Consider the following 26,991-nt stretch of genomic DNA (forward strand, 5'->3'; position numbering starts at 1 on the left):
TTCGAGACCTCTTTCTACTTGGCTTCCAAGAGCTCAGTTCGACTCCAGCCTTTGTCACTCAGGTATCTTTATTTGGATATAGCAATGATATGCTGAGTTGATCAGACTCAAATGCAGGGCATGGATGCAGGATACATCACAGATCCATATTTACACAGAAAGCCTCTCCCTTTTATATACATTTACACATCTCATTGCATTTACTAGACATTACATCACACATTTTCGGATTGGTTCGGTTTCTCTGTAGGAACCAATCACTGTACAGCATGCTCTGTTCATGCACTGTCCATACTCGACCTACTCTTTACCTCATCTTTACATTCCTGACTTATCTTGTCCATTTTTATCTTGTTCTTAGTAAATGGTTCCCTGGGCATTCCCTCTCTTCTCTTAGCTAGCTCAGACATTCTGTCTCTTAGCTAACTGACCCATTTTCTTATCTTAACACAAATGATCCATTTACCTCCCTAATCCTGTCTCCCAAGAAATGAGGCCTCCCCCATGTTCAATTATTCATGTCAGGCCAGGCCTGTCTACACTCCACTGCTTCTATTTTTCTTGTTTATATTAGCATTCATTTTATTTGCATCATATTCCTGTCTTTCTGTGCTCTCTTTTACAAGTTTACCCAGCAACACATGCCTAAGACCACAGTGGCTGTAATCATTTGGACCCCTCTTAATATTAGGTTGAAGGTATGAACTAGGGTTGCAAGCTCACTTCCTCTGGTACAGCTCACTAGGCTGTCTTCACTGCCTATACAATATTGTCCCCCATTTCCTGTTGCTGGGCAATTGCTCAATTTTCCTTTGTACTAAATCCATGGTATTAATGGACAAGGGAGGTATGGGTACAAAGAGATTGGTCACCAGTGACTCCCATTCAGTGTTGTCTGTCATGACCTCTGTCACATTCTCCTTCATCTGCACTTGGCCATAGGGCATGAGTCCCAATCTGAGTCAGAGAGGTAAGGTTCAGACAAAATCCATCCAGGCTCCTCTGGCATTGTATTGTCCTCACTGAAAAGTTGTGGTATCCCATAGTACATACTGTGTCCCCATGCCATACCACCTCCTTCACTCTCTCTTTAATGACTAGTCGGGCCCAACCTCCCTCGTTTGTGGTCAGGTTCATTCGTGCCAAGCACTCACAAAATCATCTATGCTTGATTCATTTACAGAAGACTGTTTATTTCACGTCCTTCTGGTGTTGTCATCTTTGCACTGGGATAATGCAGTTTATAGGTCCCTTTCTCTATTGTACCCATACTGGTGACATATACCGATTCTTTAGGTTTCCACGTCCATCTAGGAATAGCAATCATAATTGGCACAGTTGAATTATTAAAATTACATGGTGCTCAAGGTCCAGGTCCTTCTAGCATTTTAAATTGCAAATTTTCTTCCCCAATATTATAAATTCCCTTTTCCACCACTGTGGTCCAGTAAGTATGCTGTGTAACAAGCTTGGACATTCAAGTCATGATACCACTCCAGGACCTCTTTCTACGTGGCTTCCCAAGAACTCAGTTTGACTCCAGAGTTCGTCACTCAGGTATCTTTATTTTGCATATAGCAATGCAAGGGATGGATCAGGGTATATCACAGATCCAAATTCACCCAGAAATCCTCGCCCTTTTATATACATTGGCACATTTCATTGCATTTACTATAGATTGCAGCACACATTTTTGGATTGGCTTAGTTACTCTGCAGGAACCAATCTTTGTACAGCATGCTCTGTGCATGCACTATCCGTACTCGACCTACTCTTTACCTTATCTTTACATTCCTGACTTAAATGGTTCCCTGAGTGTCGCACCTCTTATCTTTGCTAGCTCAGACACTCCATCTTTTATCTTAGTCTCCCATTTACTTAGTTAGCACAAACATTCTGTTTTTAGCCTGCTAATCTATTTACCTCCTTAATCCCATTTTCTGAGAAATGAGGCCTCCCCCATGTTCAGTTACTCACATCAAGTCGGGCCTATCTACAATATATACATTTCCTATAAAACAATACACTAGGAAAACATTGGCTTGTTATGAAGATACTATGTGAGGCTTCTCATTGTGAAAAAAAATCAGAGAAACTACAATATATTTTGCAGATTTGCCTGGAATATTTTTTTGTTTTTATCAAAATTGCAGGACTGTTTTCTAGTGGGAAACTGTCATTTTACTATAGTTTGAAACTATCAAAGCCATCTAGGGGATAGAGATGCCCATCAATTATCCATGGTAACTGGGCATCTAAGTCCCTTAAGTGGTTTTGAAAATCTCAGCCATAAATGTTAGTTTCATGGTAAAAGTGGGATAATTTGACACTAATATGGTGTCTGTTTCCCAGAACTTTGGTAAGAACTCTAATACTTCATCTTTATTCAAAAAACTATTGCCAACTTGCAGCTTTGGACCAACTTATAAGACTTGTGTCATAAATCTTTTGACTATTCTGAAACTTACTTGTTGTACAACCTGTACAAATTGGGGTATGTTCCATTAATAGGTACATCTGATCCAGGCCAAAAGAAGGTGCCAGTCTTCAAATTCTGATACATTGCTGTCAGCCAGATCTAGGTAGAGGACACAAATATCTTATTTCAAGCCATTCACACTACCGGATAACCAGATACAAGACAGTAGAGACAAGCCAAAGTACAGATTCAGAAAAATGCAAGTGGAGATCCTTTGCTAGGCTCACATTTTTCAGTTGTTTCTTTCACCTGCCCTATTGTTACCCAACTATTGCAATGTTTTGTGATTTGATATTTTTCTCCTGCTTACAGGATTGAAGATGGGATGTTGCCCTCTATTGGCTGTTCACAGCTTAGCATGAATGTCAGGGTATTTCTATACCTGACAGCTAACAATGATCTTCCTTTTGTTCCAGTGATAAAGGCCTGTGGTTTTGGTTGTGAAGGGCTAGGGCCCAATCTGAGCTCAGCAGCAAGTATATGTTGTTTTATTACACAGAGGGGATAAACTTGCCATATTTAGGGTTGCAACCACAGTCCCGTTACAAGGCTGATTGGATTCCTCATGAAACAACAACAAAAATTATATATTTGAACCCATGCAATTTTTAGTTCTTTTTCAAAATGTTTGGTGCTGTGTTTATATTTTGAGATTACTGGTGAAAGAATATCATCAGTTTTAGGTCAGAGCTAAAGTTATCAATTTGTGATGAAATATGCAATATTTCATACTTAACAAAATACTTTGTTTATAACATGGGCAGTGAGAGATCTATGATGTCCTCAATTGCACACTCCCTTGCTTTGTAAATGATGTGACGGTAAGGACTGTTGACAATAACCATAAACTGTTTTTGTTTGTTTGTTTGTTTGTTTTTAAACAAAATTTTTGTTTTTAGACTAGACTTTCAGTCCTGATGTAAGGGATTACTGCTGCAGTTTGCATAGCTAAGTTCAAAGTGCAAAATCTAGTAAAACTCTCACTCAGTTAAGTGGTGCCAGCATTTTACTTCAGGTCTGAACATGGGCCAATATATTTTAAATTTGCACACGAAGTATCACCACAAGTTTTCAGATACAGAAAATAATTTGCATGTTAAAGTTTAAACAGCTTTTCTTCCTGTATCAAAGGCAAATTATCCATTACAAAATCAGCAATATATACTGCAGGATATGGACTATGGAACAAATTGATGAACCTTGATATCACACAACTTCGTATTTTATGCTTTGACATGACCTAATCTAGAGGCTATGACAAGCACCATAGAAAGAATGATACATACTGGCTGTCCTTTCCACCAGATAGGGTCGAATTTTGCCTGCCCAGAAAGTGAGAAACTCTGGCTCAAGTTTACATCATACATGTTGTTGTCAATGATACCATGAGATTCTGGATACAAACCCTAAGAATGAAAATAAATTAAGAAAGGTGAAATATTTCTCTCATTCTTAGAGTAAAATGATATATATACTGTGTTCCGTTACAACTGAACATAGAAATTAGAGATAGAAAAGACTTATTAGGCCACATGTCATCCTTTTATCTGACAATCTGTTCAACTTCCATATTTTCATCCCAATTTCATTTAATTGGTGAAACTACTATGACACATGAAGCCCGATGTGTCTGCAAACAGGTATGATAGATCCCAACTGGTTACATATAAGCAGCACAAACAATTTTAATATGTGACTGAGACCAGCACCCCTATACAATCTATTCTAACAAAGAGCAGGAATAAATAATCTGTCCACAGGGCTGGACATAGACACCTCTGCTAAGGAAGGCAGCATATTTATGTAAACATATGAACTATGGCCCTTTTCTCCTCTGCTGCTCTCTGCCATGCCCCTCCATGGTTCCTTCTCCAATCCCTCCCTTATTGTTACTCTCACTGTAGTTTCACATCTAAAATGAGATTGTTAGCTCTTTGGGATAAGCACCTAACGTTTTGCAGACTGTACAAATAATGAAGAATAAAAATAATAAATTCTCACTCACCGTGACAATAGTGTAGTGGTTTGGGAAGGTTTTGGTGGGGTAAGCAGCTCTCATGTACTTTGAATGCGTGCCACATGTTTCTGCAATAAATCATGCTGAGTGATTATAAGATTACTTCCCAAGCAATTGTAATATTGAAAATTAGAGCTGGTCACAAAACATTTTTAGATGACATTTTCCACCAGGTTCAGTTTCTGTGATTCAAGGTGTCATATTCCTCATATGCAAATGTTCAGACAATCTCTCTAAGGTACTTGTATAGCCCCCATTACTGTAGCACCTCACAATTTTTAATGGCACAACACTCCTGTTAGGTAAGGAAATGCTAATAGCCCCATTTTACAGATTTGGAATTGAGGCAAGAACACAATGGCTAAGTGCCTTGTCCAAGGTCACACAGGCAGCCTGGCAGAATAGGGAATTAAGCCAGGTCTCCCAAGGCCTGGACTAGTGACGTAACCACTGGACCCTCCTTCCTGTCTCCTTTGAATAGTCACATCTCTTGCTGTGCGACCCTTTCCTGAAATCCAACTTCATTCTTCTGTTTAAAATGTTTCTGTCACTCAATCAGAGATCAGAAAGAATTTGGGGTTCAGTGATCCACCACATTACATAAAAAGAGAATAGTAAGATTAAACAACCCATAGGCTGAAAACTATTCATCCAAACTATTTGGCAAATGCTTATAAATAACAAACAAATAGAGTGGATTCATCAGGCTCAGTTTGCAGATAATTCAGACAGTGAAAAGGGCTAAATTCATAATGAACATTACCTGTAATTAATAGTTTGACTAGCTCTATTGAAGATAATACCTAGGTTTTCTGGGCTAAACTATTAAAAACAATCTATGGAGTTAGTAAAGATACAAGGATAGATCACCACAACCTCTCAGGTTTGTGATAACAGCATGAGTGGCAACAAATGTTTTTTTAAGTTCTTATATTATCATCTACTGACCACCAATGGTCCACAAAGACCTTCTGTGTGGTCTGCAGAGTTGCTGGTGTCACCATGCTAATCACTGATAAGTCTTCAAGCACAAAATGAGTTTATGTTCATGGTTTCCTTTCCTAAATGTACTTTCTTATGTAACCAAGCTCTATAGTTGCTGCAGAGAATGTATGGGACCAGCTGGGGAAAGGAAATGGTCCTTAAGAAGAACTGGTTCATGATATGAAAGTTAGCACACCACTGTTTTATCTTCTAAATAAAGGGGTCCCCCCCTTCCAGCTGCTAATGTGAGAAACAAAGTGTGTGAATGCACAAACCACTGTTAAAATTGAAAACAGGTGTGTATAACTGGTGAGTGTAAACCAAAGTTCGAAATATCCTCCTGGAAGCTTGAAATTAACATTTCTTTCATTCCAGTAGGAAAGATACACTTCCCTTAAATCTGTTTCAAACAGAGCTTCACATAAACTTGGACTTTTCATGAAATGACTTATTAGCTGATTGCATTTCTTCTGCTGGTTCAGAGGCAGCAAAGAATAAAACACTTATGCAAGGGTCAGGTCAGTTTGCTCATTAGTCAGAGTTATGACTCTCTTACAGCCCTTGTTATATTTAATAGGTTAGCCACAAAACAGATACATTTGTTTATCCAATTACACTTAGTGGCTTCCAGCAACCATGTCAAGTTTTTAAATATATAATATAAAAAGTAAATACATTATCATTCTGTCATATTCAGAGTCTGGTTGTTGTGGGGGAGGTGAAGAAGATAAATGAATTGAACCATAGGAGCAATGAGGCTTTGGTTCTAAAGTATTCCCATGAAAACCAAACTCAACTTATGGGCAAGTTTTGAGGGCCCACTACAGCAACATGCTGATGGCCTTCTATTCCCACTAACTTCAGAGCACTGTGCATCTTTCAGGGTGGTGGCTGAACTAATTTAGTGACTCAGCATATTAAAGTTCATATTTAAGCTTAGGAGGGAGGGATAGCTCAGTGGTTTGAGCATTAGCCTGCTAAACCCAGTGTTGTGAGTTCAATCCTTGAGGAGGCCACTTAGGGATCTAGGGCAAAATCAGTACTTGGTCCTGCTAGTGAAGGCAGGGGGCTGGACTCAATGACCTTTCGAGGTCCCTTCCAGTTCTAGGAGATAGGATATCTTTATTTATTTATAATTTACATTTAATAAATTTGAGTGCAGTAATTCATGAAATTTGATGTACATTTAAATAAGTAGCTGTCTACGAATAGAACAAAATTCCAAACTCAAAAAGACTGTCTCTTTGAGTGACATTTCACTGTTACACAATTCATTGCTCTTTAGTATTATGATATAATTTAATATGACAATAAGTGATTATCCTTTGGAAATTTTATTACAATTTACAGTAATTTAATAAAATGGAGGATAGAAAATGTATTAAAACTTTCACTGGAACTTTTTCAGCTTCAAACTTTATTTGAATGAATGTTTCACAATATTTATTAAAAAAAAATTTGAGGCTGCAAGCCAATATTGGTGGCCACTGGTCAATAGGTGACCACAATGAACTCTAACTCCCAGGTTAATCCTGAGCAAACCACTGATGAGAGAACTACTATGAGATATTCCTCTAGTTGACCAGGGAGTCACATGTAGAAAGTGGTGGAAGAGGGAACTGAAGAAATGGCCAACAGGTTCTGTTTTTAATTGTCACTGCTTTCTTGGTAACTTACTGAGTTTTTCGATATTCGGCAGTAAAGAACTCCATGTTTGTAAATATTCTGCTCTAAAACCATCCATCGAAAAAAGGATAAGTGGTGGCAAATCAAACCTGCAAATAAGTGGAAGTTTGTCATCAGAAAGGCGTTTTAGCCACATTCTGGAGAATGCATAGTGATGCCAATAGTGTCAACCTGGAAGCCAGGAGCAGAAGTGCCAAATACTTTTTTTTTACAAGTTTATAATCCTTTATAATAATAAATAATTATTCAAAAGGCAAAGGAATAAAAGGAAGGCTATTTGGCGTTCAAAAGTGAGCTATCAAATAGCTGCAGGGGTACAAGAATAGGAACACTAAGTATACTTAGAATTTAGGAAAAGTAACTTATTGGTTTTTATTTTAAAACAAACTATAAATATAAACAAATAGATGATGGGCCAAATTAGCTGCAAGATACTGCTTATGCCAGGGTCTGAATTTTGTCTTTTGTGTCTCAATATATCCTGAAATCCTCTTCCACCATGTCCACACAGATGGTTTGAACATTCTAACAATCACCCATTAGGTAGGGTGACCAGATAGAAAGTGTGAAAAATAGGGATGGGGTGGAGGATAATAGGCGCCTATATTAAAAAAAGCCCAAAATATCGGGACTGTGCCTATAAAATTGGGACATCTGGTCACCCTACCCTTAGGAAACTTTGGCTATCTGGCCTGCACCTTGGGGAATGAAGTTTTCTTGTGAGGGCAGGCGGGTTTGTGCTAACTCTCTCCTGATTTCCTTTCTGAGAAGGTTAATAAGCAGTCCAAGTTCTTCCCACACCAAATCCTTCCACCACCTCCACTGAGCGGGAGCACACTTTCTCAATATCCAACTGAGCTTGATCGATATTACCAGGAGAGTTTAGCCTTTAATAACATGCTATTCTGCAACATCTAATATAAAGAATCAAGGCTAAAATCCTTAGCTCTGAGATACTTAATCAAATATAGTAGGTGTGATGGTAGGATACACAAATTTAAACTGCTAGGTAGAAAAAAAAATTAAATTGTTGTTATGGTAAACTCTTGCCAGGAGAAAACAGCCATGGCAATAAATCTCTGTGGTTGGCTAGGAATTGACCATTTTTCTACCACATACAATCCCACAGGAAAAAACACATTAGTAAATGTTAAGTAATAAACATTATAAAACTCTGTTTTTTAATAATACAGGGTTGACAAAGGGTATGTTTACACTACCCGCCGGATCAGTGGGCGCGATCGATCCACCGGGGATCGATTTATCGTGTCTAGTCTAGACACGATAAATCGACCCCTGAGTGCTCTCCTGTCGACTCCTGTACTCCACCGCCGTGAGAGGCGCAGGCGGAGTCGATGGGGGAGCAGCAGCAGTCGACTCACCGCAGTGAAGACACCACGGTGAGTAGGTCTAAGTACGTCGACTTCAGCTACATTATTCACGTAGCTGAAGTTGTGCAACTTAAATCAATCCCCCCCCGTGTAGACCAGGCCAAAGGTAGTACCCAGTGCTTTCAGTCCTGTTATTCAGCCATGTTTGCTAAACATCATTATATATTTTAGTTTCCTTAGAAACATTTATACCTGGGAATGATACAGAGAACGCACTTTTGGCTAAATTAGGGATCTGTATACATGTATACAAAAAATTGAATTAAAAATCTTTATGAAGGAACATCATGCTCCATACATAGGCCCTCTCCACACTGAGTCAGAACTGTACTAACCACAATGCTATGTTATGTACAGTTATTGCTAGCAGGGTTTTAACATCGTTACTCTGTTTAATGCTGAGAGTGATTAACTGTTTTCACTTTTGGGAATGGCCTATAGGCCTATTTGCTAGCATGCATCTCAGTAAAAGCACCCTTTCCATGCCAATAAGGAAACCTGCTAGCAGCAGCCACATTTCAAAAAAGGTTGTTGGTGGCACATTCCTGATCTCAACCTGAATCCAAACAGGGTCTTAAACAGCACTGTGACTTTAGGAAATACAACATTTAAAGAGGTACTCACCTCCCTGTATCCTATGAATCTGTGCTTGAAACTGGGCAGGTTGTTTGTTAATCTAAGAAGTATATTTTCATATTCTATGCACAGAATTCTTGCATTGAGAAATCCTTGTAGTTTGGGATAAGACTATATTATTAAAAGTGATCCTAGTTATAAATGCAGCTAAAGTTATCTGCAAATACATAATATAACAGTTCACTGGTCCAGTCTATGTTTGTAAAGAAACCAGGTATTATACTTTAAAGACCACCTTTTAAGGTGGTTTTCTGCCCAGCTTCCCCATATGCATCAGCAATATTGCATATATATAGAAATAGCTGCATGCCTGCTTCATAATTCTTCATGATTTTTTAAAGTGTTTATATGTTTCCATCCCTTTCTTTCTCCCCCTCCCTTTTCCAACTCCTCTCAACTGACCTTTTCCCCAAAGTTATCTCAAGTAAAAATTCCTGACTATGGTAAGAAATGGCCTTCAGAAATCAGAATAGCCGTTGCTTTCTGCAGAGCTGCTGACAAAAAGAAATCACCTCCAAGTAATTGCTTTAAAGTAGCACAGAGAGAGATAACAATGATATGTGATGGACTATGAACGATTCAGCTATGAAAAAAATACTAGGTTTTTTTTCTGAGAAGTAGATGTACATATCATTCCTGGTTTTCATAAACAGCTGAACTTTTATGTGGAATTGAGCTCATGTATTCTATTCTAAAGTGTGTTGTGACAGATTGGCATGATGTTCCGAAATACAACCCTTTAATTTAAAAAAAAAGTGTATGCTGGTTGAGCAGAAAAGCTGGCCACGTCCAAAGTATTATACTCTCTGCCTGCTCATCAGCTGAATTCTAGGGAACAGGATTCAAGGCCTTCCAGAAGAATCAATGTAATATAGCACTGACATGAGACAGATAGATTATCCATCCCAGGGGAGTACTACATTATATTATTTAGTAGGATTGGTATTACAGTAGCATTTAGGGACTCCAGTCATGGACAGGACTCTGCTGCACTAGGCACTGTACAAATGCATAACAAAAACTCCGTGCCCTGGAAAGCAGACATCCTACATAAAAGATGACAGAAAAAGAGAAGGATCCAATAGACAAGGGGAACACAAGGGAAAAATGAGGAACTGGTCAGCATCAGTGTATATACCTTTCTATACTTTTCTCATTGTATAGAGAAAATATACTAATATTCCATCCCTTTTCTATCAGCCACTTCCTTCTAGGCTAAGAGCTTTCCATGTTAATTAATTATTAATAATAATTAAATATAAGTGAGACAGCAGGGGAGAAAAGAAAAAGGGGACTACTGCTAAGAATGTCCTCTGAAACCTGCTAAAAACTGAAATTACTAAAAAAGAAAAAGAAAAGCGTGCTGTGCATAATATATGCTGATAGCTTGGATGAAGGTATTATCAGCATGAGTTTGGGATAACCTGTGGATAACTCCTGACTTCATCACTTGTGAGTGTTGTGACCACCCCATACTCTGGATATCACTTCCACATATGAGTTGTCAGTTTGTGTGTATTTTATATATTATGTATGTATATATATATACACACACACACACACACATACACACACAACAGTGTGGTCACTTAATAGCATTTGTTATATGTGCGCATCTTGATGGTTCTGACATTGTGTGTGTGTGTGTGTACACACACACTCCATAATATCAGAACCATCAAGATGCCCACATATAACAAATGCTATTAAGTGACCACATGGTTGTATCCCTTGCCCTGTGCTCTTCCAATTGCCTGTTGATGTCACCCGCGTGTTGTCTAAAGTTTAAACTGTGCACTCTCCAAGGAAGCAATCTTTTTCAACTGCTACAAAACAACTAATGCAATTTTAGGCACTGTATAAATAAGAATTATTTCTTATTACAGGCTTCCCAAAATTTGTGCACTTTGTTATTTCTGATTGTTATAACATTTTTCTCCATCAGAAAAGATTCAGTTACTATGTTTAAAAGAAAAATGCAAAAAAATTCCATTCGCAGACTGATAAGTGAACAAATCATCCTACCCTTCTGGGCACTGAGAAGTGTTGAGTGACGGGCATGCTTCTTTCACCCAAGGCGTTTCACCTGAAAAGCACAAAAGGTGTCACTGCAGCACTGTAGAAAAGTAAATATACAACACAAAGCAGTTTCCTTTCCAACCCCTGTGATTTTCTGAAACTCTGCTTAATGCTCATAAACATTTATCATATGCTAATGATCCAATGGAGTCTCTTTAGAAGAACAAAAGGAGTCATGAGAGAGGCAAGGACAAACCAAAGAGGAAAGGAATAATAGAAAGAACTGATGGGGCAGAAAAAGCGGTGGATTTTTTTTAAATAAGTCTTCTCCCTCCCACAGAAAAGCCCTCTCACTAAGGATCCCAAAGCAGGCAGAAACGATAACCATTTTCACAGTGACCTTCATTGTGAATTATTAAAGCCAACAATTATACATCTAAATAAAAAGTGAAAATTGAATACAGCCATGAGAAGGGGTGAGAACAGGTTCTGGTATTATGATTACAACATTGAAATAGTTTTTTTGATTGCTTCCCACCTCACAATTTCAAAGAAGTCCACTTATAGATGCAGGGTGGTATAGAATCTATAGATCCTTTATACCCTCTGACATCACAGTCATGAAGTATGGTTTGCTTTGCCAGTGGCATTTTTGCTATAGCCATTAACAAATTTGCATACAGAACACACAAAGAAGGTTGGAGACAGGTTCTTTGGGTTGGAGTCTACATTGGATTGTTCCTATAGAAATGCTAAAGTATCTATAACAGAGGTGGGCAAACTACGGCCCGTGGGCCACATCCGGCCCGCAGGACCCTCCTGCCCGGCCCCTGAGCTCCTGGCCCAGGAGGCTAGCCCCCGGCTCCTCCCCCGCTGTTCCCCTTCCCCCGCAGCCTCACCTCGCCGCGCTGCCAGCGCAATGCTCTGGGCGGCGGGGTTGTGAGCTCCTGGGGCAGCGCAGCTGCAGAGCCCGGCCTGACCCTGTGCTCTGAGCTGCGCGGTGGCGTGGCTGGTTCCAGCCAGACAGCGCGGCTGTAGCACCACCAGCCACCAGTGCTCCAGGCAGCACGTTAAGGGGGCAGGGAGCAAGGGGGATTGGATAGAGGGCAGGGGAGTTCGGGGGGGCGGTCAGGGGGTGGGGTGATCAGAGGGCGGGGAACAGGGGGGTTGAATGGGGGCAGGGGTCCCGGAGGGGCAGTCAGGAAGGAGAGAAGGGGTTGGATGGGGCGGCGGGGAGCAGTCAGGGGCGGAGGTTCTGCGGGTGGTCAGGGGACAGGGAGCAGGGGTGTGTGGATGGGGCAGAGGTCCTGGGGGGGGGCCGTCAGGGAACAGGGGGGATTGGATGGAGCAGGAGTCCCAATGGGGGGGGGCAGATAGGGGGCAGGGGCCGGCCCTCCATACAATTTCCGAAACCCGATGCAGCCCTCAGGCCAAAAAGTTTGCCCGCCCCTGATCTATAACAACATGCCACAATGTTCTCATTAAAGAACCACATAACTCCAGGCACCTATTTTGTGCATCATTTGAAATAGCAACGGACTATAATTAAACTCTCAGATCCAAACTCCCCTAAACGTCATTGGTTTTGGGAATCCAAACCTGAATCTGAGTCCACATTTAATGTCTGAACCCAATATATATGAGTCAAATGAAAATCTCAGATCTGAACATCCTTATGAAAATTTCAAACCCAACAGCCATGAATTTTAGGTTGGGGGAGGAGGGACTTTTAAATCAGGATCCAAAATCTGTGGCTCGGATCCACCTCTAATCTAAGAATTTAATCAATCTTACACAATTAAAACCAGATTCTATATTTAAGTTAAATTTCTTTTTTCATCTGTGTATTTTGGACTGCTGAAGATTTAAGGGAGGGAGGTGCTTTTAACTGAAATACTGAAGCAGTGTATTTCTGCACCGCAAAGTGCCCAGGATGCAATGGAGTTCATGACACTGCTCTAAAAGTCCACTGTAAATGCTGTCTTTGTGTGTGGGAATGAGAGTCTGATATCACCCGCCAGTGGCTGACCCACAAAGAAGTAAGGAGAACTACTGCTATTGTCTGTTAAGGAAGATCTTCTTCAGGAGAAGTGGCAGAGCAGGGGCACCGGAAAAGGGGGGCCAAGAAGCCATGACCCCACTACTTTTAAAAGGCATAGCCCTCCCACTTTTTACCTACTTTAAGGGTGAGTGTCAGGGGGAGAGGGCAGAGAGGAATGAGTCTGGGCAGGGTCTGGGGGAAGAGACGGAGCAAGGGCAAGGCCTCAGGGGGAAGGGGCAGAGCAGGGGACAGGGCCCTGGTTTGGGCGCCACTGGCCCTCCCTCACTTCTAGGGAGTTTCCAGCACTCCTGGGCAGAGACCCATGTTTTCAGAAATAAAGGACTAAGGGTTCTAGCCCCACTTCTCAGGTGCATGTGTGATTTACCCAGTAATTCTATCTGCTATCTTCAGCTCGTGGATTCATCTTACACTCCCTAAAGAAACAGTGCTTGATATATAGGGTCTACTGTCTTAAACAATGTTAAAATTAATTTTAAAATGTGCTTATAATGAAAAAGTTACATTAGGGATGGTAGTGACATGTTTTTTAGATTTCACACAGTTCAGAGCAGGGACTGTGCCTTCTTCCATTTTGGGAAGGCACATTTTGCGTGCTACTGCAATAATAATATCTTTCGTGTTTCTTAGGATTTAATTTTACACATACTACATTCCTCTCCAGCAATCACCTTCCTTCTCACAAACCTAAATATCAGCTGTTTCACCACAAAGCAGCCACTCCCCAAGTGTCTCAGGCACTCAAAACACATTTACAGCTACAAGAAACATAAACTTGTTCAAATAAAAGCTGTAGGTATCTTCAGTTAGGCACCAGAAGGGTTTTATCAGAGTTGCTAACAATTATGAAGTCCCATATGCTTATTTTATATATATTTCATGTATATTCACTTGGGTAGCTTCCTGTAAATATCCCTATAATATAGCAAATAACACTTTTAAATATTAATTTTTGGTTTACCTTTGCAAATACTTTTGTAGTCTACACAGCAGTCTTTTTTCTCCAAGCAGTCTTCAGAACAAGAACAGTGGCTTTCAGTTATCCGTGTCTCACCACAACGGAATTTAGTGCATGTCCATATCTGAGCTGAAAAATTATTAATTGGTTGTTGTGATAGAATTCACCCCTGTGTTCATGCCCTACACACTACTGTAATAATCTTTGTACAAAGTATGCCTTGTAAGGCATCATTTGAAAACTCATAATTTGCGGTCAGTATTGTCCTGGTAAAATATGTGTGGCAACATTGTAGATGAAGTTATAAGATTCCCCTGTACGGTGTTCTTAGCACATGTTCCAATCCCCACAGCCTTGCCCAAACAGAAGTTGGCAAACAGGTCTGGCCTAAACAAAGGAATGTGTGCTCTGCTTAATTTGCATTTAAGCAGTAAAGAGAGTCATGAACCAGGAAGGGAAGACAAAGGAAGTTGAAACAGGTGAAAAAATCAGCAGGGAACATCCTTTCACATAGACATTATGTCCCCTGGTTCCAGGTGTAAATGTTTTTCAAGAGGGGGACTGAAACTATAAAAAGGAGGGACAAACACCCCAAGGCTCTCCTCTCTCTCTCTCCCGGCCCATTGCATTCACTGCACCTGAAGAGACAAAGGAAGCAGTTGTTGGACTCTGTATGAGGGGTTCTTACCTAAAGAGTTTGGTGTGTAAGACTGCTGAAAGTATATGGTGCGAAACTGTGATTGAATATAATATAGCTTGTTAAGTTAGGCACCAGAAGAGTTTTATCTTTATTTTTCTTGTAGCCATTTCTGACTTTTATGCCTCATTACTTATACTCATTTAAAATCTATCTCTTTGTAGTTAATAAACTTGTTTTACTGTTTTATCTAACCCAGTGTATTCAAGCTGAAGTGGCTGGGCAATTCTATTTGGGACAACAAGTTGTGTGCATATACGTTCCCTTCAAGGAATAATGGACTTAGCATATTTGTACTGTCCAGGACAGGGCTGGGCAGTATACAACATGCATTTCTGAGGGAAGATCTAGGGCTGGAGGTGTGTTGGGATCACCCTGCAATATAACCAAGGCTGGTAAGAGCCAAGATGTGGCTGGCTGGCTGCAGCATACACCCAGACATAGCTGGAAGTGACTTTCATGCTGGAGGCTGTCTGTGAGCAGACCAGGTTGGAGGCTGCACCAGCAAGATATTGTAAAGGGCACCCCAGGTTACAGGGCAGGGGTGACATAGCTATTCGTTAGCCTGGATTGTACCCTTGGTATGTCACAGTTGTGTTTTTGTATGAAGAAAAAAACACAATTCAGTTCAGAGCACTGAATGTATATATCTGTGGTGAAATCAGCAGGACTGACAAGCCCATTGACACTATTGGGAGCAGATTTGAATCAATAGTCTCTGAGGGGAGAGAAAGAACAGCAAGGAACAAATGTTGCGTGACTCCCAGCAGATGGCAAACAGACTGAAGAATGAAGGAACGTCTACATGTTACAGAACAGGAGTGAGAGAGAGAGAGAGAGCAGAACAGGGGAGATGGATTCCAAGAAGCTGTCACGGGAACAGTTAGAGTGAATGGACAGAGAAAGGAACATGCAGGGAAAAGACATTAGATGTGATATAGTAGCAGACAAGTCTGCTAGAGAACTTTGTAGCCCACGGAACCAATTCATCCCGCCAACATACCATTGTGTGCTGCATGCTATTCAGAACACAGGGTACTGGGGGCATTCATTAATCCACTCACTTCTGAGAGGGAGGTAGCAACATGCATTCAACATACATACGACAGCCCCAGAATTCACCACGTGCCATAACAAGTCTCTAAAATACAAAAGATGGCCGGGAGCCTTTTTTGCATCTGTACTTGTGGCAGAATAAGTAAACATAGCACATTTCTCATTTCCCCTCACCCTCTCTCCAGAAAAATTAATAAAAAGACTAGGCTAACAAATCTCACATTTATGGGAACATACTTGGTTCCAGGCAGGTACCCTCATAATCCCAGCAGCAGTTTTGAAGCTCTTTACAGCCACCATCACACTGGCAGCCCTGCCCCTTTTTATTAAATGGCTCATTACATCTGTTTCTGCAGCTGACTGTAAAGAGAACAAAAGATGATTTTAGCCACTAAAGTTATTCCAATCCTTAAGAATACAACAATTAAATAGAACATGGCCAGGAGCCTAGAGTCAGAATGTTCTGAATAATTGTCAAAAACTATTTCCCGAATCACTTGTCAACACATTTAGTAAAATTAATAATATGAGCTTATTTCCATCAAAGTTGGGTGACGTCCACACAAAACTGTGTGTGTAAAATTAGGATAATTATAAAAATAAAAATAATATGAATATTATGATGAATAATGATACGGGGAAAAGATGTGAAATTCAGACTAGGTAAACAGTCCTTGTAAACAAAATTGAAAGTAAAAAAATATTTTAAACTATTAATTTTAAAGTTATATAAAGAGATACAGTCATATATGTTCACAAAGAACTTTGTGCCAAAACAGCTGTCTCAGGGTATGTCTCAGGGTATGCTGAGTCTCAGGGTATGTCCACACTACACAGTTAATCTGGGTTTTTCTGATTTTAGCCCAAACCCCCTACCATCCACATAGAAAAATCTCTGAGCCATGTTTGGAGGTGCTTTAAGCCCAGCTTGTTTACCCAGCTGAGTGGTGTGGGTTAGAGCCCAGGTTGGGTTCTACTCTAATTTGGGCTGGCACCTGCCCCACTGTGCAATGAGATGCCGGCAAAATCACCTGAGTGTTAACAGTCCTCCACTGCCCTTCCCACAATTCTCCCTGAAGGACAAACAAGCTCTCCCACAATTGACTAAGAAAGACTCCTAGAGTTTCTCACTACAAAGAACCATGGCATATGCCCCCAGACACACACGGACAAGTGCAGACACAGTTAGGACATAGTAATGCAAATATGGCTTTGCTGTGATGGTGCTCACACCCAGGCTGGACTAACCTGAATGCCAGTCACCCAGGTTAACTGTGCAGTGTAGATATAGCCTAACTCAGGAGCAGTGTAATTCTTTTTTTCTATTTGAAATGCAAGCTTTCATACTCCTAACAATATTCAATTCCTTTTTATTATTTCTTTAGAGAATACATAATAGAAAAATAGAATATTCAGGTGCAGAGGTCTAATTATATTTTTCAAAAACTTGAGATATTGCAGAATTATTATGGGAGCTATCATGAAATTTACTTTGAATACTTAAGTTTATCCAATAGGATCAAAGCCATTATCACAAGATTTAATATCTCTGATTTTGTACTGCAACTGCTCGCTATTGTGTTACTATTTCATAAGCTAGGCTAGTCATAATGAAAGTACTAAGAGTAAAAGGGCTTGATTCACAATTGCCCTGCAGCTTGCAGTCAAATACACCAGGGCAAAGTGGTTATAAAATATTGTATTCTGATCTGCTAACATTTTACACCACTTTGCATTAATTTTGTACAGGCGTAATTGATTCCAGAGGGTGGAAAGCAATGGAGAATCAGGCTCTACGTGTCAATAAATGTTACATGGCAAGTTGACAATACATCATATTATTTGGTTAAGAGTCACTGAAGAGTAACTACAGTTCATCATCATAGTTACAAAGAATATCACAAGACGCTAGAAGAAGGAAACAAGCAAGAAAAATAATGAGTGGGGAAGAGTAGGGAAACAAGTTTAACACATTAACGTAAGAATGAGGAAAAAAACATTTCATCATCATTCTGTGGCTGCACAGATAGAATTGTTTTAAACGAAGCTATCCAATTGTTGACATTGCACTGAGCTGGTTGGGACATTTTTGACAAAATAAAATTTCATCGAAGTAAGTTGTTTTGTCAAAGCCAAAATGTTTTATGGAGGCATAATGATTTCAGCAAAGTTTTTGTTTGAAAGGGCCTTTTTTGGGTCAAGAATTCTCCAGTCACTTCTGACAAGAGAGAGACCGAATTGAAAAGCTCAGGCTTTTGATCTGAAAACAGATGTTTCAATGCATTTCCATTTCGCAAAAGCATTCAAAACGTTTTGATTTTGTTCCAGTGCAGAATGAAAACAAATTTTGAAACTTCAAGAATTGCCATGAAATGGAATTGTTGTCCTCCGGACAGCTCGCCATTGCATTCTAACTAGACTAGTTCTCATTATTAATTAGAGCTGATCAAAAATCAGAATTTCCATCACATGGGAAATTCGGACATTTCAATATGTTTTTGTATAGAATCAGGATGAAAATAGCAAATTTTCTCATGGAATGGAAAGTTCAGACAAATGTCAGTTGGGAGCTGCTGTATACTTACTTGGCCCATCACCCTCAGCTCTTAACCCAGACTATCTCTCATAATGCAGCATGATTATGTGACTCACATACTGCACAGCATCATCAGCTAGAGGGGAGAGTGTGGGCCATTGTGGGACCTCTAGTCTAGCCAGGGAGCCTGGCAACTGGAGGATAGTGGGGGCATGAGGCATCCGAACTACATCTCCTGTGAGGCACTGCTGCAGTTCAGGTGAATACAGATTAATGTCAAACTGACGAAAAATGAAGTGTTTCAGTTTGGTTCACAAATATTTTGTTTTGATTTTCCTGACCAAAAAAAAAATCAAAATTTCCCCACGATTTTGCAGAATTTTCATTTTGTCAAAAAATGCCCAACCAGTTCTAATATTAAGCACTTCAAAGATTCTGAATATACTTAATAAGTGGGGCACGAAAAACATCAAGTGCTATTATGTATGAAGTTTGTCACTTTGCAGCAATAATTTGCAACTGTGGAGTACCTTCTATCGCAACTTATTTTACAAACATTATTTAATTAAGCCTCCCCATCCTTGTGAGGCAGGTATTATCACCCCCATTTTACAGATGGGGAACTGAGGCACAGCCATTAAGGCCACATTTTTTAAAGCTGTCCACCAATTTTTGGGGTGGCCTTCTTTTTATGTTGCCCACCCTGAGAAACCTAGGACCTAATTGTCACAAGTGTTGAATATCCACAGTTTATTTTTAGTGAAATCCTCTGTTTAAATGCTTTGCTGGATGGAAGCGTAAATTAATATTGTATTGAAAATATTGTAAACGTACCTTGTATTTGGTCTTCATGTTTTAGTCCTAGTCCCAAGCCTAGTCCAAGTGATATAACCACCAAAGAGACTAAAAGAATCTGTCACAAAAAAGTCATATACTGTGAGGTATTTCATTTGCAGGTGACACAAAAATTGGGGGAGTGGTAAATAATGAAGAGGACAGGTCACTGATTCAGAGTGATCTGGATTGCTTGGTAAACTGGGCACAAGCAAACAATATGCATTTTAATATGGCAAAATGTAAGTGTTATAGCCCATAGAGCTAGCTTAGCCTTTTATTTTACTCAGCAGTAACACAAGGAACCTACAGGCCTGTATCCTATGTAGGGTATTGTCTTAAGTAAGTAGGAACAAAGAATGTACTTACAGAATGGGGGACTTTATGCTGGGAAGTAGTGACTCTGAAAAGATTAGGGGGTTGTGGTGGATAATCAGCTGAACATGACCTCACAGTGCAATGCTGTGGCCAAAGGAGCAAATGCAATCTTGGGTTCCATAAACAGGAAACTCTCAAGTAGGCGTAGAGCGGTTACTATACTTCTGTATTTGGCAGGTGTGCCCGGTATTGGAATATTGTGTCCAGTTCTGGTGCCCACAATTCAAGAAGGATGTGTGAGGGATAGGGGGTCTCAGAGCCAGTCCCACAGCTCCCCACGCATGCTCAAACCATGGCTACCACCTGGAACCTGTGGAGAGAGGGGCTGATGGAGCTTTAGCTCACTGAGAGCTTCACTCACAAAACTCCTGACTGGGGGAAACGTCCAGCCCCACTGATTGCCTCAAACACACTACTTAAGCCAAAAGGAAGCACAAGAAGGTGTCTGAGTAGCTATGTGAATTTTTGGCTGGCTGCTATTGTGGACCCTGCCTACTCACCTGATTTCTGAGCCCTGCCTTCCAGCCGGTTCCTGCATCCCAGCTATGCCAACCCTCCTTTTCTCAGATCCCTGTCTTCTCCCAGTTCCTGCTTTCCCACCTCACTCCAGGACCTTGCTCCTACACCCTACCCCTGACTCAGACTCCAGCTCTGACCTTTGTCTTGACACATGACTCTGTATCCAGCTCTGCCCCCAGCACTGGTTCCTGGCTTCCAACTCTAACCATTAGGCATGACCACCCACACCCCGGTACTTAGACAATGTTGATAAACTGGAGAGGGTTCAGAGAAGAGCCACATGAATGATTAAAGGATTAGAAAACATGCCTTATAGTGATAGATTCAAAGAGCTCAATCTATTTGAAAAGTCATGGAAGATGGGAGAGATTCCAGAAGACTGGAAAATGGCACCATATTTGCCCATCTATAAAAAGGGAAATAAGGACAACCCGGGGAATTACAGACCTCTCAGCTTAACTTCTGAATCTGGAAAGATAATGGAGCCAATTAAGCAATCAATTTGCAAAGATCTAGAAGATAATAATGTAATAAGTAACAGTCAGCATGGATTTGTCAAGAACAAATCATGTCAAAACAACCTGTTAGCTTTCTTTGACAGGATAATAAGCCTTGTGGATGGGGGGAAGCGGTAGATGTGGTATATCCAGACTTTAGTAAAGCTTTTGATACTGTCTTGCATGACCTTCTCATAAACAAACTAGGGAAATGCAACCTAGATGGAGCTACTATAACATGGATGCAAAACTGGTTGGAAAACCATTCCCAGAGAGTAGTTATCAATGGTTCACAGTCATGCTGGGAGGGCATAACGAGTTGGGTCCCACAGGGATCCATTCTGGGTCCAGTTCTGTTCAATATCTTCATCAATGATTTAGATAATGGCATACAGAGTACACTCATAAAGTTTGAGGACAATACCAAGTTGGGAGGGGGTTGCAAGTGCTTTGGAGGATAGGATTAAAATTCAAAATGATCTGGACAAACTGGATAAATGATCTGAAATAAATAGATGAAATTCAATAAGGACAAATGTGAAGTACTCCATTTAGGAAGGAACACTCAGTTGCACACATACTAAATGGGAAATGACTGCCTAGGAAGGCGTACCACGGAAAGGGATCTGGGGGTCATAGTGGACCACAAGCTAAATATGAGTCAACTGTGTAACACTGTTGCAAAAAAAGTGAACATCATTCTGGGATGTATTAGCAGGAGTGTTGTAAGCAAGACACGAGAAGTAATTCTTCTGCTTTACTTCGCACTGATTAGGGCCTCAACTGGAGTATTGTGTCCAGTTCTGGGTGCCACGTTTCAGGAAAGATGTGGACAAACTGGAGAAAGTCCAGAGAAGAGCAACAAAAATGATTAAAAGTCTAGAAAACATGACCTATAAGGGAAGATTGAAAAAATTGGGTTTGTTTAATCTGGGAAAGAGAAGACTGAGAGGGGACATAACAGTTTTCAAGTACGTAAAAGGTGTTACTAGGAGGAGGGAGAAGAATTGTTCTTCTTAACCTCTGAGGATAGGACAAGAAGCAATGAGCTTAAATTGCACCAAGGGACATTGAGGTTGGACATTAGGAAAAACTTCCTAACTGTCAGAGTGGTTAAGCACTGGAATAAATTGCCTAAGGAGGTTGTGGAATCTCCATCATTGGAGATTTTTAAGAGCAGGTTAGACAAATACCTGTTAGGAATGGTCTAGATAATAATTGGTCCTGTCATTAGTGCAAGGGACCAGACTAGATGACCTCTTGAGGTCCCTTCCAGTCCTATGATTCTATGATTTAGCTAAACAAAAAGAAGGTTAAAGGGTGATTTGATTACAGTCTATAAATACCTACATGGGAAACAAATATTTAATAATGGGCTTCAATCTAGTAGAGAAAGATATAACAGGATCCAATGGCTGGAAATTAAAACTAGAGAAATTCATACAGGAAATTAAGAGTACATTTTTAACAGTGACAGCAATTAACCATTGATGCAAATTATCAAAGGTGATGGTGGATTCTCCATCACTGACACATTTTAAAGCACGACTGGATGTTCTTCTAAAAGCTATGCTCTAGGAATTATTTTGGGGCAGTTCTATGGTCTGGGTTATACAGACTAGATGATCACAATGGTCCCTTCTGGCCTTGGAATCTTTGAACTTTATCACATATGCTGTCCATCAGTAGTATCTATGAATGCTAACAAATGAAAAAATTGGGGCGATCCTGAGCTGAGAGGTGTGAGAGAGAGTCTGTAGTTATAGGCATAAAAGTAAAATTTGTGATGTGCTGCTTATATTTTAGCAAGAAGCTGCCACAAAAATGTCTCCCCTTTAACTAGTGAGTAATCCCACGTGGTAAGCAGGGATGTATTTGCTTGCAGAGGTGGGAGGGACTGGTGAATCTATGAATTTGCTTTCCACTTAAAACAAAAAAGCTTCCTCATAACCAAGGAGGAAGGCAGCACTTGATAAAATACTTATGTTAAGCACATTTGCCTTGAAGTGATTACACTTTGATCTTAAGAAGTACAGCATATATTGATAATGTAGCATGCAGTTCACCTTGCGTAATTGAAAAAGTTGTACTTTAATCATGTCTCTTAGCATAGGTAAAAGATTTTAAACATGATCAAATTTAAAATATCACTATTTTCCTCAATACCAAAATACTATTCTCTCAGCCATCATCTCTAGAACCTAAGTTTTCCCCTCCCTTCCTTGAAATAGCTGGGGGGAAAAGATACGCCTCAAAGCTTTCCCAGTGGGTCATCAACATAAGGCTCAGGGGAACCAAGGATGGCAATAAATTCCAGAGTCTAGGAGACCTCACTTAGAATGCCCTGCCACCAATCCCCTAATAAAACCAAGGGGACTAACAGCTCAAACTAATTGCAACTATAGAAAAAAAAATAAAGATACAGTCCAAAAAGTAGACAGGAGTAGGGACAAAACCTCTTAAAGATTTCTAGATGATTATTAATTATTGTTATTTGTATTATCATAGTGCCTAAGAGCCCCAGTCATAGACCAAGACCCCATTGTGCTAAGCGCTGTACAAACATGTAAGTTTCAACTGGCAATCGTTTGATAACGAGTACTTATAATGAAACACAGATGTTCTCTACATGCCCCATATGGGAAATCCCAATTAATAAGCAGGCAACTACTTTCTCTCCCAGAAGCAATTTCCTGATGTAGCCCTACACAGAGCATATTGTAGTAATCCATTCCCCAGATCATCAAATGCATGGATAACCCTGGTGAGGTCTGCTCTGCAACCGTAAGAAAAGGCCACCAGAAACTTATTGCCAAGTACATAGGATGGAAAGCACTCTTGGCAACTTCTGCTACCAGAATACCCAGAATACCAGAGCAGCTGCTCTGGCTCTAACAAATTCTCCAGGTTGTTAGTCTGTGTAATAATGGTAGGTATGCTCAGGATGCCAATAACATTTCCACCATTTCCTCAATTATCATCACCAACATCTTATATAGGTGCATCCTCAGTCAACAAGTTCTTATCCTTATACCAAGATCTGTTAGACAGGGGGCATGCCACATCGGCCAGATCAGAGGAGATGGATCGATCACGCTGAGTGGAGGAGTGGATTTAAGAACAAGGGCTGAGAGGGCAAACAAACTGGGGAGGCCCAATGGTAGGCATCAGCATGTGATTTAGGGGTTAGAGAGGGGCTAGAGAGGCCTGTGGGTGTTTGGTAGGCAAGAGGAGCAGACTCGGGGCAGCTAAAGATACATGCTGGTTGACAGTCACAAGCGAGAAGCTACAGCTCCCTTCCCTCAGCCTAATCTGCAATCAGGACACACAGTCTCCTTACCCACCTGAAGAAGGGCCATAATGCAGACCTGTTAAGTCTCCCATTTTCTCCAGGAGACTATTTCAGGTCCCCTTCCCAGGCTCCTGAGCTGGAAGCTTCATCTCTCAAAGTAACAAGGAGACTCAATAGGAAATAGTGGTTAGAGCATCTCACTTTACACCCTTCCCCCAGTAATAGACTGCAGCAACTTAGCTGAGAATGACCATAGAGACTAGGAGCCAGATGAAGAAACTAAGGAGGATGCTCATGCCTGATATGACACAAACAAATGAGCCCTCTCTGGCTTCCGTTCCTTCCCCTCCCAGCTGTGGCCCTTTCCCCAACTGCATCTGCCCTAACACCCCACAGCAGAGTTCATCTAGGAGGCTCCTTTCCAGCCTCAACTGCTGCCAAGCTCCACGTAATCAGGTTCAAAGGGGTAGCTGCTGAGTCTCTCCATCCACTCTCCAGCTCCATGCTCCTGCCTTTGCAAGCTCGCCTGAGCTAACGGTAGCAGTTCCTTCTTTCTCTACCTCTCCTTATTTCAAGATGCTGGGGACCACTGCTGGGTTAAGGGAAGTAGTGCTTCTCTAGCACCTCCGGAGGAAAAATGCCCAAAGGAGGGATTGAAGAAAGAAGGGTGGCAAGAGAGAAGTGGATGGAAAATAATTTCCCAAAGGGGAATTTAAAGCCTTCATCAGAGGCTTCATCATCTCTTATGCCACACAGGAGTAATCAAACACCGAAATTGCGAAAGAGTTGTGCCTATGGATACAACAGCTGGCAAGGCATGACTGAGGTTATGGAATGAAAGACTATGCGCAGTCGGATGCACTGAAATAGATCTGGAACCCCAGGAGGACCTTCCCGGAAGGGCCGACACAGACTGGTCAACGTGGTGATGGCTGAACCACCTGCGCAAGCAAATCGGTAGATCAAAGACTAATATGATCAAATGGGGCGACTCTAATGACATGAATCTATGTGAGTGCAGTGGGTTGCAGACCATGGAGCACCTGCTGGTTTGCTGACTCTTTGGGGAGACCTATATGAAGGAGGACCTCGCTGCAGCAACGGAAAAGACCATCACTTTTGCACAGTTCTGGAAAATCATCTAGTTTGTGACAAGGACTTGAGAATAAAAAGCTGCCACCTTTAAAAAGAAATGGAGAGAACATAGAATTGATACCCATTTGAAGGAAATTAAGGCCTTGGATGTAGATTATGCTTCTGCCCCCTCCCCAGAGAAGCTTAGAACCCTCATCAATCTAAGATACAAAATCAACAAACTTTTGTCCCAAAAGGTTGAATTTGCTTTATTCTGTTTAAAGCAAAACTACTGGAAATCTAGTAGGAGGCAAAAGAGCTGGCAAGCTGTTGCATACAGACTTAAGCAAAAGACTAACAGAAATAAGATTGCTGCTATTCACGATAGTAGCAATAAATAATCTACAACACAGTTAGATATTAATAAACAATGTCAACTGTTTTATTCAAAACTATATTTAGCTGAAGAGGGACTCTGTAACGATGCCCTAGATCACTTTTATAGTGGATTGTCTCTGCCATAGATCTCTGACTCTCAGAAGAAACTTTTAGATGCTCCTCTAGAAATTGTGGCTATAAAAAAAATGAAGGTTGGAATGACTCCTGACAGGTTCCCAACTGAATTTTACAAAAAGTTCTGTGAAACTTTAACACCTAGATTATTGAATATGTTCAATGAGGCCAAGACTGAGCAAACTCTCCCACCTACTCTAAGAGAAGCTGTAATTTCAATTATTCCTAAACCTGGGAAAGACCTTGGACTAAGTAGTAAGTACAGGCCAATTTCTTTAATCAATTGTGGCACTAAGATTTTCATTAAAGCTCTTGATATGCAACTGGACAAAGTCCTCTCACACATTATACAGATAAATCCGGTAGGCTTCCTTCATAATAGACATAGCTCAGATAATTTGCATCACCTGATTGATATTATCAGTATGCTGAGAGATTCTAAAGAACCCTTAGCTGTCATTTCTTTTGCTGCCAAAAAAGGCCTTTGAGCACATAGCCTGGGACTATCTTTTTCATGTGTTAGCAAAATTTGGTTTTGGTAAACAATGTATAGCTTGGATTATAGCAATGTATAGCATAAAAGCTCTATCACAGTTTTCAGGGTAGTTACCAATGGTACTATTTCTGCCCCATGTCCATTATTGAGAGGTAAACGGAAGGGCTGCCCCCTTTCTCCTCCTCTGTTCAATTTAACTTTAGAACCCATAGCCATTGCCACCAAAGCAATTCAACACATTCATGGCATTACGGTGGTCAAACAGATGCTCTATGCAGATGATGCTCTTGTAGATGTATCTAAGCCTAAGGTTATGGTTCCTAATCTTCGAGCCACTATTAATACATTTGGACTCCTCTCTGGATAGAAAATTAATTGAGCTAAATCAGAAATCTTAGTCATTAACAAATATGCCCACAAAGGCCTTTTCTCAAATTGGGATTTCCAATTACAGTCCTCTTATATGAAATATTTAGGAATACTGATTCCCAATAATATTCAGGACATCCCTAACATAAATATAAAACCAATTATTGCACAAGTGGCTAACAATTATGGAGATGGAGTTCATTAACCCTCCGTTTGTGAGGTAAATTTAATATAATGAAGATGAATGTCCTTCCTAGAATTTTGTATGTCCTGAGAGGTCTCCCTATTTCTATTCCTCAAACTTACTTTAAGAAATTCAATAGTATTTTCAGAACGTTCCTTTAGGGCGCAGGTAAGAAACCTAGACTGGCTCTGAACAAATTACAGCTTCCCCTTTCTCTGTGAGGATTTTGTCTTCCCAGCTTGGAAAATTATCTTATCTCCCTTTATTGAGCCAGGCATCTTTGTGGCTATTAAATATGACCCCACGGACCCCACTTT

At 40.5% G+C, this 26,991-nt stretch overlaps 1 protein-coding gene across 1 annotated transcript in view; it reads right to left on the minus strand.

Moving 5' to 3' along the window:
- ENPP3 (ectonucleotide pyrophosphatase/phosphodiesterase 3) overlaps positions 1-26,991 on the minus strand; it is a 71,537-nt gene that overhangs the window by 39,466 nt on the left and 5,080 nt on the right. The window contains exons 2-9 of the mRNA XM_024208263.2: positions 19,353-19,431; positions 16,220-16,342; positions 14,233-14,358; positions 11,219-11,279; positions 7,158-7,255; positions 4,485-4,564; positions 3,766-3,885; positions 2,469-2,578 (exon numbers count right to left, since the gene is read on the minus strand). Of these exons, the coding sequence (XP_024064031.1) occupies positions 2,469-2,578; positions 3,766-3,885; positions 4,485-4,564; positions 7,158-7,255; positions 11,219-11,279; positions 14,233-14,358; positions 16,220-16,342; positions 19,353-19,431 (797 nt within the window). The remainder of the gene's footprint in view (positions 1-2,468; positions 2,579-3,765; positions 3,886-4,484; positions 4,565-7,157; positions 7,256-11,218; positions 11,280-14,232; positions 14,359-16,219; positions 16,343-19,352; positions 19,432-26,991) is intronic.

The sequence above is a fragment of the Terrapene carolina genome, unplaced genomic scaffold (assembly GCF_002925995.2).
Source record: "Terrapene carolina triunguis isolate 2854851 unplaced genomic scaffold, T_m_triunguis-2.0 Scaffold85, whole genome shotgun sequence".
Classification (NCBI taxonomy): domain Eukaryota; kingdom Metazoa; phylum Chordata; order Testudines; family Emydidae; genus Terrapene; species Terrapene triunguis.